This window comes from Pezoporus occidentalis, unplaced genomic scaffold (assembly GCF_034315485.1).
Source record: "Pezoporus occidentalis ecotype Australia unplaced genomic scaffold, CSIRO_AGI_Poc_V1 ctg155, whole genome shotgun sequence".
In the NCBI taxonomy this organism is placed as follows: Eukaryota; Metazoa; Chordata; class Aves; order Psittaciformes; family Psittacidae; genus Pezoporus; species Pezoporus occidentalis.
Genome location: NW_026913372.1, coordinates 1,264,375 through 1,280,116, shown reverse-complemented (window position 1 = coordinate 1,280,116; position 15,742 = coordinate 1,264,375). Strand labels below are relative to the sequence as shown.

General features: G+C 44.0%; 1 protein-coding gene across 7 annotated transcripts in view; it reads left to right on the top strand.

The window, feature by feature from the left end:
* LOC134160034 (core histone macro-H2A.2) overlaps positions 1-15,742 on the top strand; it is a 30,327-nt gene continuing 14,585 nt past the window's right edge. For 4 of the 7 annotated variants that reach the window (XR_009963408.1, XM_062611637.1, XM_062611642.1 and 1 more), the window contains exons 1-3: positions 1-104; positions 6,085-6,316; positions 14,357-14,463. Coding sequence is in view for 6 of the 7 variants with exons in the window: in XM_062611637.1 (XP_062467621.1) it covers positions 6,145-6,316; positions 14,357-14,463 (279 nt within the window). In the remaining variant the exon portion in view is untranslated. Of the gene's footprint in view, positions 238-3,131; positions 3,152-5,959; positions 5,982-6,084; positions 6,317-14,356; positions 14,464-15,742 lie in introns of those variants that run through there. The other 3 variants (XM_062611638.1, XM_062611640.1, XM_062611639.1) reach the window with 3 other exon arrangements.

The window sequence follows — 15,742 nt, the reverse complement described above, 5'->3', positions numbered from 1 at the left end:
CGGAGCAGGAGGAAACCCCTTCCACCCCCCTCTAGAAGAGCTGCCGCCATCTCCATTGAAACATACAATACGGGAGGAGAGCCGGCGGCTGAGGCGGAGCGAGGGTGCGGGCGGGGGGTGGGGGAGCCGAAGAGAGAAGGGGGGAGCGGAGGGGGGGTGCAAGGACACGAGGAAAAGAAGGGAAGAAAAAGGAAAAAGAGGAAGGAAACAGCAGAAGGCGGCGGCGGGCGCCGGCAGGTGAAGGTGAGGGGAGCGGCGGCGCGGGGGCTCCGGGGCTGCGGCGAGGCCCGCTCCTCTCCTTCCCTCTCCCCGCTCCCGGGCGCCCGACCCAAGTCCACCACCACCGCCTCCTCCTCCCGTCGCTGCTGCCGTTGTCCGCAACCGGCACCGACCGCGGCCGGGGCTGAGGCAGCGCCGCGGCCGCTGCGAGGGGCAGGGGGCGCTGGGGGGAGGGGGCGGTGTGCGGCCCTGGGGAGGGACGCGAGGCGACGGCGCGCGCAAGGGGCCGTCCCCAGGGGGGCGGGGAGGCGGGGACGCGAGGCCTCCCCGTGGGCTCCGTTCCACCCCCTTCGCCCCGCAGGCAGGCGGAGCCGCGGCGCTTCCCGTTCCGGGGACGCGCTCCAAGACGGCCCCCGCCGCCCCTCACAGGCAGCGGCGAAGCCTCCGTGACGGCGGAAATGAGCCTGCTGGAGGGAGGGGGATGGGGGGGGGGGAAATGAGCGTTTGCGCGGGAAAGCAAACGGCCACTCCCCCCCTGTCTCCGCCATGCCTTAAGGGCGCCTGCGCGGCTGGCCACGGAGCGCGCACGCGGCATGGCCGCGCGTCCCAGCCCCTTCGCCATCGCTCACCGCCTGCCGCCCAATCAGCGCGCTGCCTCCGAGCCAGCGGGCAGGCCGGGTTGGCGCGGTGGCCAATCAGCGAGAGGAGCGGCTCGGCTGTCTGAGGGGCGGGCGTACGCTGGCAAGGGCGGGGTGTGCGCGGAGCGGTTAACGGCCGTGCTCCTCAGCGGGCGGCACCGGCCTGCCGGCACGGCACGGCACGGCACGGCACGGCGGGCTGCATGGGCTTGAAGCGGCTGCAACCGGAGCCCGGTGGGGACCGGGTCGGCCCCCCGTTATCTGGGCAGCTCTCAGGAAGGTCAAAAGAAGAGTCGGTGTGTGCGCTGTGCTGTGCCGTGGGGGACACAGCCCCCGCGGTGTGTGAGGGAAGGTACCTCTGCGAGGACACCCGGGTCTTTCGGGGTTTAGGGTGCCTGTGAAGCTTCTTGCAGTGGGGACACGCTCTGTCTTTCGGTTTGGAGTAGGTTGAGTCCAGGAGACGTACTGCTTGGCCACTTGTGCTGTGTGTGCACATCTCTTGTGCCTTACCAGTTTATTCGGGTAACAGGCTTTGCTTCAGCTTTTCTGAGTTATTTTCACAATATGGCTTCTGAATATGAATATACAGTCAAGGTTGGCACCTAGATGCAGTGTCTTTGGGTTACTTGTCAACTCCTAGCTGTTCATATAGATCTGGAGATGGAGTTGAGGAAAGTGCAGGCATGCTGATAGTCCTGCATGTCCTTGACTTCAGCCTTTGCCTGCTGCGTTCAAGTCTCCTCAGTATTTGGAAGTTCACATTTCCAGATACCAAGCACGTGTGAATCATCTGGAAATGATGCCCAAGGCATAATTGGTGAATAAACTTGGTAGAAATGGTTCTACTACAAAGCCTTGGAAAGACGAGGGGTGTTGGTTCTGTGGACCAGGCCACCAAGGCTGGCATCCAGTCATGCCCAAGCGTTTCAGCCTGTCCGAGCTTCTGGTGTAGCTCCCAGTGCAGTGTCTGCTGCTGAACCTCTAGTTGTCGGAGGGAGGGCACTTGGCACACGGTACAAAATTCCCTCTGCCAAATTACATTGTAGCTACCTGTAAGGTGCAGCAGGTTAAGCTGCCATGCCAGCTGATTTAATTTGACTGTGTGTTTACCCAACCATAGCTCAAATATTTAGTGATAACTGGTTGCTGGTGTGCATTTGGCAGTTGGTGTAGCTGTTACCTTAGCTTGCCTCTGTGGTGTGTATGTTCTGGGATGGGAAGAGGAACAGCCTGAATTTACTTTTCTCCTCCAGTGTTGCAACAGTTTGGTTCTTTGACCATTTTCTGTGATTTTATTTTGAGAAAAATTTAGATTTGATTTATCTGAGGCATTTTGTACTATGCTAAACTTTCTGATATGCATTCATGCTTTCTTGCTAGACTTTAATATAGTAATGTCTGAAATTGTTTTCTGGCCAGCTTTTCAAGTTCAGTGTCACTTGGAGGCTGCAGTCTGTTTCTGTCTGCAAGTTGCTCTTAGTTCCCTGAAAATTATGTGCCTTTACTGCGTAAACATGATTCTGAGATTTTGCTTTTCTGCGTATCCATGTAGGAAGGACTGGAAAGGGGTTTTAAGGTTGCTTTGGTAAAGCTTGATCCATTTGGATGTGATGTGGGATGCAAATTGCACAACAGTGAAAGGAATATTCCAGGGCACTCTGTTGTTTCATTGTCCATGTGGAGCAGTTATTGCCTTCTGCTGATGGTGGTGGTGGAAGGAAATGGAGTGGTAGTGCCTGTGATGAAGAGACCCTCCAAGCGGCCAAAGCAGACTGCCTGAGAGAGGTGAGGAGGTAAAGCTTTTTTCCAGCAGCAGAAAGAAAATGTTTCTGGATTCTTTGGGATCTGAAGATAATACAGCTCAACAGAGGAAAGCCCAGCTTGCAGAAGTCTACCCTATTTTCATGCTATTGTAGAGAGCTCCGTGAGATCTGGTAGCTACTAAATCCCCCACAGCAACACAGGGATGTTCGAGTCATGGCAGAGTAGGAGTGTGCCGTGACCAATTAAGAGGTTGGAAAAGCTAATTGTTTTAAATTGCCCAAGCCTCATGATGTCATGGTAGCCAGATATAGATGCAGTTCTACAACACAGCAAGGATGGACTTCTCATAAACGGTATGGCTCTATTTTTTAATGGAGGCTGTATTTTATACTTGCAAACTTGGAGAGGATGAATCAGCCAGTGGGTAGGCTCAAGTGCTTTCCAGCTGATAAACCTTTGGAACTTAGCTGTGTCACCCAAAGAGAACAGCTTGTAGCTCTTCAGCTGTTGGCAGCTTCGGAGCAGTTCAGGTGAGTGCATCGTGTAACTGTGTCAGGGCTGAGCTGATGTCCCTCCTCCAAAGTAAACCAAATCCCTGCCTGTGGGAGGAATGATTCAGCAGGATCTGAACCCCTAGGCCTTGCTGCAGACCGGGTATACCTCTTCTGTGCAAGAGAACTTGGAGATTCCAAAGACTGACAGTCACCTGAGCTTAGTGTCTGCTGTTCAAGGTGGCTAGTGTAGATAGCTGACAACCGCAGTGTACCACATTTCTTCAGCCAGGTCCACAGGAGCTGTATTTTAATAGGTGTGACTGTGCCACAGCTTGGCTTTCTACCAAGAATTGCCTCCCACAGCGTTCAAGATGAGGCAGGAACACACTGTTGTGTATATGGTTCCCGAGTACACCCTGGTCCATGTGAGTTGCAAAGAAGAGAAAGCGTGTTAGCAGAGTTTTGAAACTTCTTTTGTAATTAGGTTCTCACTTAATTCTGCAAACATACCTGATCTGTTGCTGCAGTGTGTTTGGAAAAATGTCTGGGATTCCAGAGGTTGCCTTGGCAGTCATGGAAAAAAACTGAGACTTGCTGTGAGAGAGAAGGGAAAAATAAAGGGGGGTAGACAGGGGTAGAAAGTTCAGTGAGACAACAGAAGTGATTAATTAAACAAAAAGTTACGTAACGCAATAGCATGCCCCAGAGTGGTGTGCTTAGTTATGCAAATATGTTTTGATTCTCTATCACAGAGTTCAAGTTCAACTACAGTATTTTCTGTGGATGTTATCTAATCTCATGATGTTTGCTTTGGATTGTTTTTTTTTTCCCAATTGATTTACAGGCAATTGAGATTTGGTGCTACAGGAGCAAATATATCAGAGGTCAGCTTAATATTATTTTGATACATGGTTCGTTGTAGTATCCGTACTCCCTGTAGTGATTTCAGCGCTGGACTGAACTCTGGGGTGATGAAACTGCCCTACTGGAATTGCAGGAATCTGATCACAACCTAGTGCATGTGCTTATTAAGTTCCACCTTAAAATGAGTTAATGTTGCACGTATTACTCATGAGAGAAGGCTGTTCCAGAAGTTTGCTCCTCTGATGGCTAGAAACCTAATTCCCAGTCTTCATTTAGTCATCAATTTGAATGTCAGTTATCACAAACTGAAAAGGACACTTTATTAATGTTAATTGGTAGCTTAATATGAATTGAAAATTTATAAAGGGTTTATCACAAATTGCAAATTTCATTTAGCAAGAGGGCTGGAAGGGAGGAACCTCAAGAGACCACCTTGTACAGCCTCCATCCCCAGGCAGATCAAGGCCTGCCTGTGCCATTTCTGACATACATTCTGTAACTGGTTTAAAGTTGTCTTGGTAGGAGGATTCTGGCACCTCCCTGTCTGACCAGGCCCAGTGCTGTGCTTTCCTCCCTGCTGCACAGCTTTTCTAAGAGTCCTCTCTTCTGTCACTTTCATAGGGAGCACTTACTCCCTCCACCTTTGAAGCAGAATCTCTAAAGACTATTATCATGTCTCCCTGCTTCTTTTCACCTTCCGATTGTTCTTACTGCCCTCCTTTGGATTCTCATTGCTGTGTATGCCTGAAGTGCAATATCTGGGGTTGGACACAGCTCCTCAGTTTAGTGCTGCCTGTCCTCTTGCTTGTACACCTTGATGCAAGATTTGCCTTTTCACAACAGCTCTTTCCACTTTCCCCATCTCTGCCCCCTCCCCTGCCCCCCAGCATGCTGGTCCTAATCAGTGGAGCTGCTTCCTAGTAATCACTCTCTGTCCTACACAACTGGTTTTTTCTTCTGCATCAGTGCAATTAATGGGTTGCTTGGGACTTTTTTCTACTTGTGTCTGTTTGAAGTGGCCATTGCCTTTAATCAGCACTTCCAAGTGGCAGTTCATGAGCTCTTTTACCACTGCTCATGATTCCAGGCTGGCAGTTCCCAGGAATGGGATGATGAGCAACACCAATTTTGAGGTGTCCGTGTCTGATAGGTTTACTGGTATAATCTTTCCCAACTTCTGTTATCATGCCCAGATGATATATTGCATGCAGAAAGAAAACATTATCTGGCTGATGGACCAAGGACACACCAGGGTTTTATAGATCCCTGAGGCCTTGTGTTGATTTTATTTCCTTGATATCGTAAGTAAAACCAGTGTTCAAGTTAGGTTGTCTTAGTAACCAACCCTTGACTCTGGGTGTTATGGATGAGCTGGTTTCTGGGAATGTCTGGCTTCGTATGGGACAAGTGACACTCTTTGTATATGCATTTGATTTTAATAAGCAGGTTAAGAATGAAACACAGATTTCTGTGTGTTTCTTGTTTGAATGTTGATTGCTCCCAAGGGATTGCAGTGATGTCAAACAACTTTTCTCTTTTGTTTTTCTCTATTTTTTAAGGCTATTTAAAATGCAAATTATGATAAAATTAGGGTAGGGTAAAAAAAAAAAAAGCAGGTAGGGTTTATCTTCTGTAAAGCAGTACAACTTTCTCTACTTGGAGGTGGCACCAGTGTCTGGTTTTCAGCTTTTTTAATGCTGTCCATTGTGCCAGTACTTCTCAGCTGTTTATGACTTGCTAAACTTGACAGTCAGAATGGAAGTCTGTCTTGGTGTGATTTGGTTTTGTTTTGGTGTGGTTTTGTGTGTTGGTTTTGGTTTGGTTGTTTTGTTTTTGTTTTTTTAAATTCATTTAATGTCCATATTATTTATTATTTTTTATACATATATATAATCCAAGCTGCTTTTCTGTGATATTGCTACCCTGAAAGAGCAGTAATCAAAAGTTACAGCAAATGTTCAAGTTATCCAGCTTTTAATGAATAATGCCTCAGCTTGAACAGGTATTGAGACTGGATTTGGATTTTTTTCTTCTGGAAGAATGAGATAATGTTTAAAGCTGTTTCGCACATGCTGAACACCCTTCCTGTTTCTTTTGTCTTGCAGCTTTTGGATTGGAGCAAGGGGTTAAGAATCACCAGCAGTTGAAAAGCACAAAGCTACAAGATGTCGGGCCGAAGTGGGAAGAAGAAAATATCCAAACTCTCACGCTCAAGCAGGGCAGGTGTCATTTTCCCTGTGGGGAGAATGATGCGCTACTTAAAGAAGGGAACATACAAGTACCGGATAGGTGTTGGAGCACCAGTTTACATGGCAGCCGTCATAGAGTACCTAGCAGGTAAACCAGGAACCTAATCCTGGAAATGCTGATCACACACAGAGAAGCCAGGGATATCCATGGAATGAGATACAATCATGTTCAGCACTTCTGAAACTCAGGCTCTGCAAGTGCAGCGCTGATTTGTTGAAATTCACTTCAAATGTTAAGATAAATATGCTTCTTGAAGAGGCTGAGGATGGAAATTTTCTCCTTTAGAGGCACCATGCTTGGAAGGATTATTTTTTTATTGCTTTGCAGAGTGATGAGTCACATCTAGGTAGTTTCAATCCAAGAGAAAACTGACATGAATTAGGCTTTTGATACACCTGAATACAACAAAAGAGCACAAACTCATCTTGTGTACCTGTTGTGCTTTTTAAGTGAGCAAACTTTGTTTCTCTGTTTGCATTTCTCCTTGCAGAACAGTGTTAAAGTGTTATGAAATATGGAGGTTGTTCATTTGGCTTGCCTAAGTATATAAAAAAAGTTTTTCAGGGTTCAAATCTTCCTTCATACCCTGAGGTTTCCCTCCCTTTTTGGAATTTACCTCAGAAGAAGGGGCAGATGTCACATGGTGATACAATATACTGCAATATACTGTGATGTATATTGTAATATTTCACTGGTCTATGATCGTATCTGCTCTTTCTTATTTAATTGTGGAAAATAGCATCTTAGCCAATAGTTACAAAGTCCAGTGCAGAGAGGATTCTGGTTCAGGTTATTTAGGTGTTACAGATCAAGACTGAGGTGCATTAGAGAATCACTGAGGAGTCATGAGCCTGGATGAAGTTAGCTGAATAAATTGTGTTTCAGAAGCGTAGTTATTCCAGAGTGGTATGGAAGAAACTTGCATGGAGCCTGGTTGGCAATATAACAGCATGCAGTCTTTATGTAAACATTTCTGTTTGGTTTTTTTTTTTTGTTTGGTTTTTTTTTTTTTTACATGTGAAAGCCTGTTCTTGTTACTGGACAATAAAAAGCACTCTTTTCTTTCAAAATCTGAAATAGTGATAATTTCACTATTAAAACTAAATTTCTGAGGATGCCTAATAGCATGTTATGGAAACATCCACGTTTCTGCTGATTAATTGCAGGATGATAATTGATTTTTTTTTTTTTTTTGTGAGGTTACTTCTGGAGTTGGAGTGAGAAAGTATTGCTTATGTGAAAGAAATGCAAACAAAATGTTTAAGGTTGCATTTATGTTCACATGCAGCTCCTTCAAGAGCTGAGTCCAGAAAGCTAGCTGGTTTTAAAATAAAACAAAACACCCCTGAAAAGCAGAATCAAAATCCAAGATGATGAGTGTTTCTCCCGCTCATTTGATTTTATCGTTTTACTGTGTGAGAAAAAACATTGATATTAAGTTTATTTGATCATAGAGAAAGATTAGTTCTCAGTGATTTTGGAGAAGTCATTTTACTTCATTAAGAACATACATATATTTGCACAATCCAGTTTCATACATTAAAAATGAATTCCAGTAACTGCAGAAGTCTCTCGGTGGAGCTGGTGCAGTTGTGCTGTACTGGGGAAGTCCTTGGCTTGCAGAGCTTGCTGCAGTTTGCAACAGAGTGGTGCTCAGCTTGCAGAGTTTTCACCAGAGTGCTGCTCAGCAAGCGTGATTCAGGAGGTGCAGGGACTTAGGGGGAAAGGTGGAGATGGAGGACTCATCTTGCAGCTCCCCTGTTCTACCACAGTGATTTTTTGATCTTGTTTTTGTTGATACACCTTTCTTATATTTTCTAGTGGTGGTTCAGACTTTTTCAGGAATGTCATAAATATGAACTTCTCTATAATAAGGTGTGTTTGCTTTACTTTATCATCAATTGTGGATCGTTTAGAAGTTATCTATAGACTTCGGGATGTCGGGGTATTGCAAGATGAAAGCCATGTTGCATGGGGTTTGGAAACTGCAGTAACTTCCATAACTGAGTAACATGCTGCAGAATGACTCTGCTGGCCTTCAGTCTGTAGAGGAGTATTTTTTTTTTGCTTTCCCCCTCCACAGGGATCCATAGCATTCAAAGGAGTTTCTAGTGTAAACATTTGGGGATACTTGTTCTGAGCTCTGGCAATTATTACAAGGTGTAATAATTGTCAACAGCACATCTAGTATGTGCAGCACTTTGGTACTGTAGACTGAGTTACAGTCATCATTTTGTAACACATAGTGCAGCACTGTTTACCTGTTACCTGAATTAGAACAATGTATATCTTGGCTTAATTTCTGGCTAGTAAGTGCGGTTTGAATTAAATCCTTAATATGGTAAGGGCAGATTATGTGTGGGCCTACACTTTGTTTTAGAGAAAAAGAATGTGTAGTCAACCAGGAAAGCAAATTGCTAGATCTGTAGTCTGGGGGCCTGTGTAAATTGTAAGGGAATGCTGTTTTAAGCTGCTTGGCTCAGCAGAGCCCGATCTTGTCCCAACCCTGTATATGTTGTAATAGGATGGAGTCATGTTTCTGAACAAACACCTATTGCTTGTGGATAGTGGTCTTTCCAAACCAAAGTTTCTGTGCTCTACCCAGAGTTTTGTTTGAAAAGATTACAAAGGTGGATAGTTTAATTAAAAACCACTGTTGCAACATCAAACCCTCTATGTTTGTGTGAATGTAGTCTTTAGTTTTGTGAAGCCTTTAGAAACTGTGCTTTTCAAGGCTGTTGTCAAAAGGGGTATTATATGCCAAATGGGTAACATTTATTAGCTTTATCTGATACTTCCTATTGCAGATTCCAGTTTTCTGTCACGGAGTTGCAACTATGAAATGGCTCCTCCGGCTGAAAGCCTGAGTACAGGAGAACTGCTTCAGCATAGACCTGGTAGGGTGGGAGTAAGGGCATTTGGTCCTGTAACTGTTTCACAAAGCCAGGTTAAACCGTATTTTTCTACTATGTTAACACATTACTGAGAACTTCTCTAAATGCCTGTGTGCTTGTCTGTGTTTGAGCAGAGACTTGATGCTTTATGAAAGGGGAATGGCAGTCTTTGCCATCTCAGAGAAATCTGCTCTCTTTGGCCAAGCTGTAACTTTGAAAAAGCACAGGTTGCTTATGCTCAGCAGAGATTTCTCTGATTTTAACAACTAAAATCTCCAAAGACTTGGTCCTCCCTGAGCATGTTCCAGCCTCTCTCAGCACCTGGTGCTGCCCAGACTGTCTATTCATTGTGTCCTTAGAGTGACAGAGCATGCCTCAACCTTTCAGCACCAACATGTGACAGGATTGCTCATGGAACACGCAGTGGCTGAGGGTGCTTCAGCCCATGGCTGCAGGTGCTCAGAAGAACTTTATCTCTCAGTGCTGTCCCTGGCTGATCCTGGTCACAGCACAGAGCAGGGAGTGGGCTTTCTGTGGTCTCAGTGGTCCTGGGCAGACAGGGGAGGAAGCTTTCTGATTTAAAGACAGAAGCCACACAGGTGGGTGGCAAGAGGGTCTGGAACTGACGGCAGGGAGTACATGAATAGGAAGGAGTTGAAGGAGAGGCTAATCCTACTTACTGTTCATGGGGTGGGAAGGGCAGGCTGGAATTAACTGAATAAGCAAACTAGGAGACTGGGAACAGGTTCCACACTGGTGCTAGAAGGAAAGAGAACAGATCATAACCTGGGGAGATCATGATGATGGGAGAAGAATATTGATGCCGGAGACAGAGCCGTGAATGGAAAGCTGAACTGATGGCCAGTGGGAAGGTGTGTCTAAAAATCCTGACATGATGCTGGAAGGTAAGTTGGAAAAGTAGGGCACGGGTGAAGGACTGAATGGAGAGCGTGCTGAAAATGAAGAACCTAGAAAGAAGATTGAGCCTGAGTATTACTACAACTAAGAAGAGTAGATAGGAGAAATTGAGACTGTCCAGGAAGGGCAACTGAGATAGAAGTTTCAGGTGTGGATTGTCAAGGAAAGGAGAATAGGCTATGGAGCTGGGAAAGCAAGTCATGACTGGGTGTATGAGGCTAGAAGGGTCAAACAGGACCAGAGCTGTCTGACTGCATACATCCAGGGCCTAGCATGGTCCAGCAGTTCTCATGTGAGCTATCAGCTGTGCATGTGGTCACTTGATGGCCCATAGTTGTGTTGCCATGAAGCACTGAGTCTTTTGACTAGCATCATCCAGTGGTGCATGTATGTCTTGAGCATCTTTATTCAGGATGCCACGTGGTTCAGACTGCCTCTTGGCTTATGTTAGAGTTCTTTGTCACAAGCCACTAGATGCCCATTTTTTCCCCTTGTGTGCAGAATTGGTTGTGGGAGCACCAAAGCCATTATCAATGCCAAATCTGGGCTTTGTCTTAGCAACCCCATTGTTAAAATGCCAGCTATCACCACAATGTATCTCAAAAAGAGGTACTTTGACCTCAACTGATGAGGATGTGAGGAAGATCTCATCAGTGTTCTAAGGCTTTTTTTTTTCTTTTCAGAATCTCTCTATGCTGTTTTATATCTCAGGCTTGAAAATCATATTGCAAATGTGCAGTTTAATTCCTATCCAGAAGGTTGTGTTTGCTGAAACAGTGTTGGGCTCCACAGACTTCAAAGTTAAAACTCCATGAAAAATGGGCCTCAAACCTGTTGGATTTATGGACTTTGCAACAGATGCATGCCAGGCTACGCTCTGCATGTGCATGGGGCTAACTGCAGTTATCATCATCTAAATCAGACATCAACTGCATGTGTCCCATAATGCACCTTCCCAAAACGTAGGCAAAGAATGCAGATGGCTCTTGATAGGAAGCAGAAGACATATGTATGGTGTGCTGGTCAGAGGAACTCATGGAAGGTGTCAGTGGTAAGCCATCTTCTCTAAATTAGGGCAGAACACACCACCAGCAAATACTTCCTACTTCAAAGGTTATCAACTGCTATACTCTTCTGTCTGTTGTGCTCATCTGCCATCAAGAGACAAATCAAGCAAATACTTTTCCACTTGCAAATGGAGGACAAAGGACAAAATACCTTTGCTATCTTTTCATAGCAAAGGTATTACTGGTAGATTTGTATGTGGTAGCATAACAGGAACCGTTTCAATTTAACCTGAAGGAGAAGTGGAAAACAACCTGTCTGCAATCTTTCCAGTTCTGCTATCAGTAGTTCGTATGCACCTTTCTTATCAGTTCAGCTGAGTACTTCACAAAAGCAGGCAGAGCTAAGCTGAACAAATAGCTTTGGCCTGGCTAGGATGCTTTTAGTTCCCAGACACTGCCAAATCGGTTGATCCGTCAGCTAAAGAAACATCTATTTTTTTTTCTGTATGTCACAGGATAACAAATTGTAATCTCATTCAGGTCATAGCTTGGCTGCTGCTTGGGATAGTTGGAATACAGTTATGCTCTTCCCTGGTCCCAGGTGCTTATCAATCAGGAGAAAGGCTCCTTTTAAAATACCATGTGTCGCATAGAGACAGTGAATAGTTCCGGGCATTACCCTGTTGACCAGCATTTGACATCTGTCTGAGGCCCGGGTAAACTGTGGAGTTTATATGATGAGCTAGTTTGCTTGTAACCATCTGCATTTAAGATGTCTGAACTTGAAGTTACGCTTCCAGTGTGGAAGGCATTTTTCTGCATTTTGGATCTTGATAGAAGTAAGATTATTTTCAAATTTTATTTTAGTTTTTAATGCCTGCTGCTAAAAGCATATAAAGTAAAACCATGTCTGAGAATATCAAGATGCCTGATTTCAAGATAGCTTGATATATTACAGGACTTTATTGTAGGACCTATATTCTTATACATTCTCATATATGAGTGTAGGTAACCTCAGCTGGAGCTACTTGAAATGTAAAGCAGTTTCCTTAGGGATCTGTTATTACCAGCAGAGGCTGTGAGAACTGAACTCTCCAGATTTGATGTTGAACTTTGCAAGTGCCATTTATTATTCTTAAGACTGTTAAGTCCCTGCCTCCAGCGTCAGAGAAGTATGCATATAAACAATCATTCAAGGGAAGTAAGGCAATTATTCACCTATGCAAACAATTGGCATCCTTTGATAAGTTATGGGTATATTTCACAATCTGCCATACATCATCTCTGCCTTGGATTCCTTTCTTTCTGGTGTCCTGTGGTAGATGGCTGGCATTTGAGTGTTCTGCGTTTTTTGCTCTTAACATTAGGCAGAGGACATTTGAGTGCACCATCAGGATGCTGCTGGCCAAAGGACTCAGAACCTGGGGGACTGGGGTGAGCACACAGGTAGCAGGATGTGTGTGTTTTTGGCACATCTGAAAGAACTTCAGTTACCGCACAGGTAAGTATGTGTTGCCTTTTTATTTCCCTGATGCAGTTTTCCTCTGCTATCAGCACACACCTGCAAAATCTACTGGAGAAGTCTGGGTCTCTTTTCTTGCTTTATGCTGGTCTGCACAATGGATGGCAATCTGTGCCTGTTGTCTGCTGCTGTATTAGCTCCACTGGCAGAGGTCTGGGAAAAGGGTCTGAAGCTTCCAGCCCCGCAGCCCCGCTGGGGTGAATATGGCTGGCTTATGCAGGATTTCTGTTCAGTCTCCTTCTTTGAAGTCCAAGTCAGATGCTTCAGAGTTATGAAATGCTAGAGCTGAGGTTGCTGCCCTAACTTTTAATGTAGGCAGAGCATGTGTTTGTGGTGTGATACACTTTCTGACTGCCCGATCACACACTGCAGTGCCCTTGCTATCATAACCACAGTTCTGTTATTTTGTAACATTTAAATGCTTGTCTTTGCAAATTTGATAATGTTTCTTGGAAATTTGGCATGAATAATTATTCAAATTTTCAACAGACTCTGGCTGTTTCTTAAATAATTCACCACGAATATGCACATGATTTTAAAAAATGGCTTTTACATCTTCAGTTAAATATGTATGCTGTGTAGTAGTGAAAACTGGATGACAAGTATGTACTTTTGTCATTCTAACTGAATGAAATTTAAAGCTTGTATGAATTGAGAGCTAAACCTCATAGTGAATCCTTTGAATTTCAGCCAGAGAGCATTATGTAGATTTCAGCTAGATTTTTTATTAAAGTTCTTTTTAAGAATAGGTACAGTTCTTTATTTAGCTTATAAAAAGGAGTGAAATATCATTAAAAAGACACTGATGGGCTGTAATTTTCTTATCCCTGTTATGTAAATACAAACCCCCAAAAAACAGAGGACAGGGACACTGGATACTTTTAAAATGAAAGAACGTGTGAATAATATTTTTATGATTATTTGGAGCAAAACATTCGCTTCTCCTCCCTTCTCAATGTTTCAGTAGAGTTCTTACATGAGAAATAATTTCTGAGTAGGAGCCAGACTATGTAAGTTAATGATTATACTGCTACAGATCAAATAAACTCGGAAAGATGTGTCTGTGTTTCCTCTATAACAATTAGAAAAAGCTCAGTGGCTGTAATCACAGAATAAATATTACTGCAGATGCAGAGAAAATACTTTAGAAGTTACTTCCTGTTCCCAGAGGTGTAGAAGAAACTTTCTACCAGTACTTCATGTTCTGAAGCTTTTACGTTGTCTCTGCTTGCATCTAAGTCGAACCTCTTATATCTTGTTCTGAAATGAAGTTTCTCACAGATTTTCAATGCCCTTTAATGCAGAATAGCAGCATTGCCTGGCTGGTTTGTTGGCTTTCCAAGTGCTTTTTTAAATGCACCTCAGCCTTTGTCTTACCTGGTCCTGAGAATCCTTGCTGTTTTGTCAGAACTGTCTGTACTAGGTTTGGGGTTTCATTGCGTGCTTTACTCTTTTATTGTTTACAGTCTATTGCTCAGTTGTGGACTGCTGATGTACATTTTTATAGGGTGATTTTTTTCTAACTTGGCACTTGTAAAAAGTTCTGTGACCTTAGCGTATTTTCTGCTAGCTATCCTTTAGGGAATTAGGAAGGACAAATGATTTTACATCAATTTACAAATATAGGGAGTGTGGTTTGGTTTCTGCCTTTCTGTAGCAAAGACCATTTAAAACAAGAAACACCCCTGCAAAGGCAAATGGGTATGAAGAAGGAATGTAAAATGTGTATACAAGGTGTACATAAACTGCATTTTTGTTACTTATTTTTATCTCAATGTGTTTTCAGCTGAAATTCTAGAATTAGCAGGAAATGCAGCACGAGACAACAAGAAAGGAAGAATTGCCCCCAGACACATCCTCCTGGCAGTTGCAAATGATGAGGAACTGAATCAGGTACCCATTTACATTTCAGTGCTGTGGCATGAATGGAGCTAGTATCATGGAAATTTAGAAACAGTTCAGTCTGACACATGAATAAGAACACAATTATTGTAGCAGAAGACAACAAGATTGTGCCCACCTCAATAAAAGCAGACAAAAAAAGGTTTTCTGATATCTCATCTTAAATTCTCCGATATAGATTTTGCTTCTTTTGTAGTCTGTGAGTCCTGCTGAAGTGGGTGAACTTGAGGCTTCATTTTTTCCTCTGGGAGATTAAATACTTAAAGAATATGGAAGACCTTTTCTCAAAAGTTGTAGAAATGTGTGTTTTATGTTGGCTGAGAGGCCCATCTTGGGTAGAGATCTGGCTCCCTCACTCACTATTGCTCCCTCCAGGGCTGACTCCCTGTCTGTATGCCCAAGCCCCATTAGCAACCAGACTGTGGTTTACAGTGCTGACTCTGCAGATCACTTCTGCTGAACTTAACAGAAGAGAAATCATGGCATGGGCTGTGAATTGCAGCATTCAGGGATGCTGGAAAGGTTCCATCAGCATCAGAGTATGTCTTCTTGTTTGGCCTCATGTGAAGATGTATGACATCATTCACACCTAAAAAATTCCTGCACTTTATCTGACTGCTTTAAATAATGAAAATATGGTGCCCGTGAAGTCATCTAGCCCTGTTCCCAGTCAGAGGGACTGAAAAGTCAAAACAAAGGCCAAGAGAGAGGGAAAAGCATGCGAACACTACTAGCCTACTCCCTGCTCTGTGGCACTGGTCACTGGCCTCTAAACTGGGGGCTAGATCAAGTGGTGTCCATTAGGAGTTAGCCAGACTTTATCCACTACGTAATATCACAGCCCATTCCTGTTGTTCACCTTTGCAAAGCAGATTCTTCAGACTCATGCTTGCTTTCACTGAATCTGTTTTCCTACCAAAGGGATTTACAACCAGTCCTTTGGGCAGGACTGTGGTGCAAACATGGCTTTTGGGGATTTTTTTGTTTGTTTGGTGGGGTTTGTTTTTTGTGTTTTGGTTTGTTTGTTTGTTTGGTTTTTTGTGTTTTTTTTGTTTTTTTTTTTGGTGTGGTTTTTCTTTTTTATTGTTTTTTTTTAAGTAGCCTGCAGGCACTTATCTTCTCTTACCCTCACTCACTGTGTGTGAGGAACTGAAGACAGGTAAGCAGAAAGACTAGCAGGGGAAGAGAGACCAGTGAAGTAATGGAGTTCTCAGTGATGTCCTGAGAAAAACCCTTAATGGTTTTTGTTTGTTTGTTTTCTTCATGATAA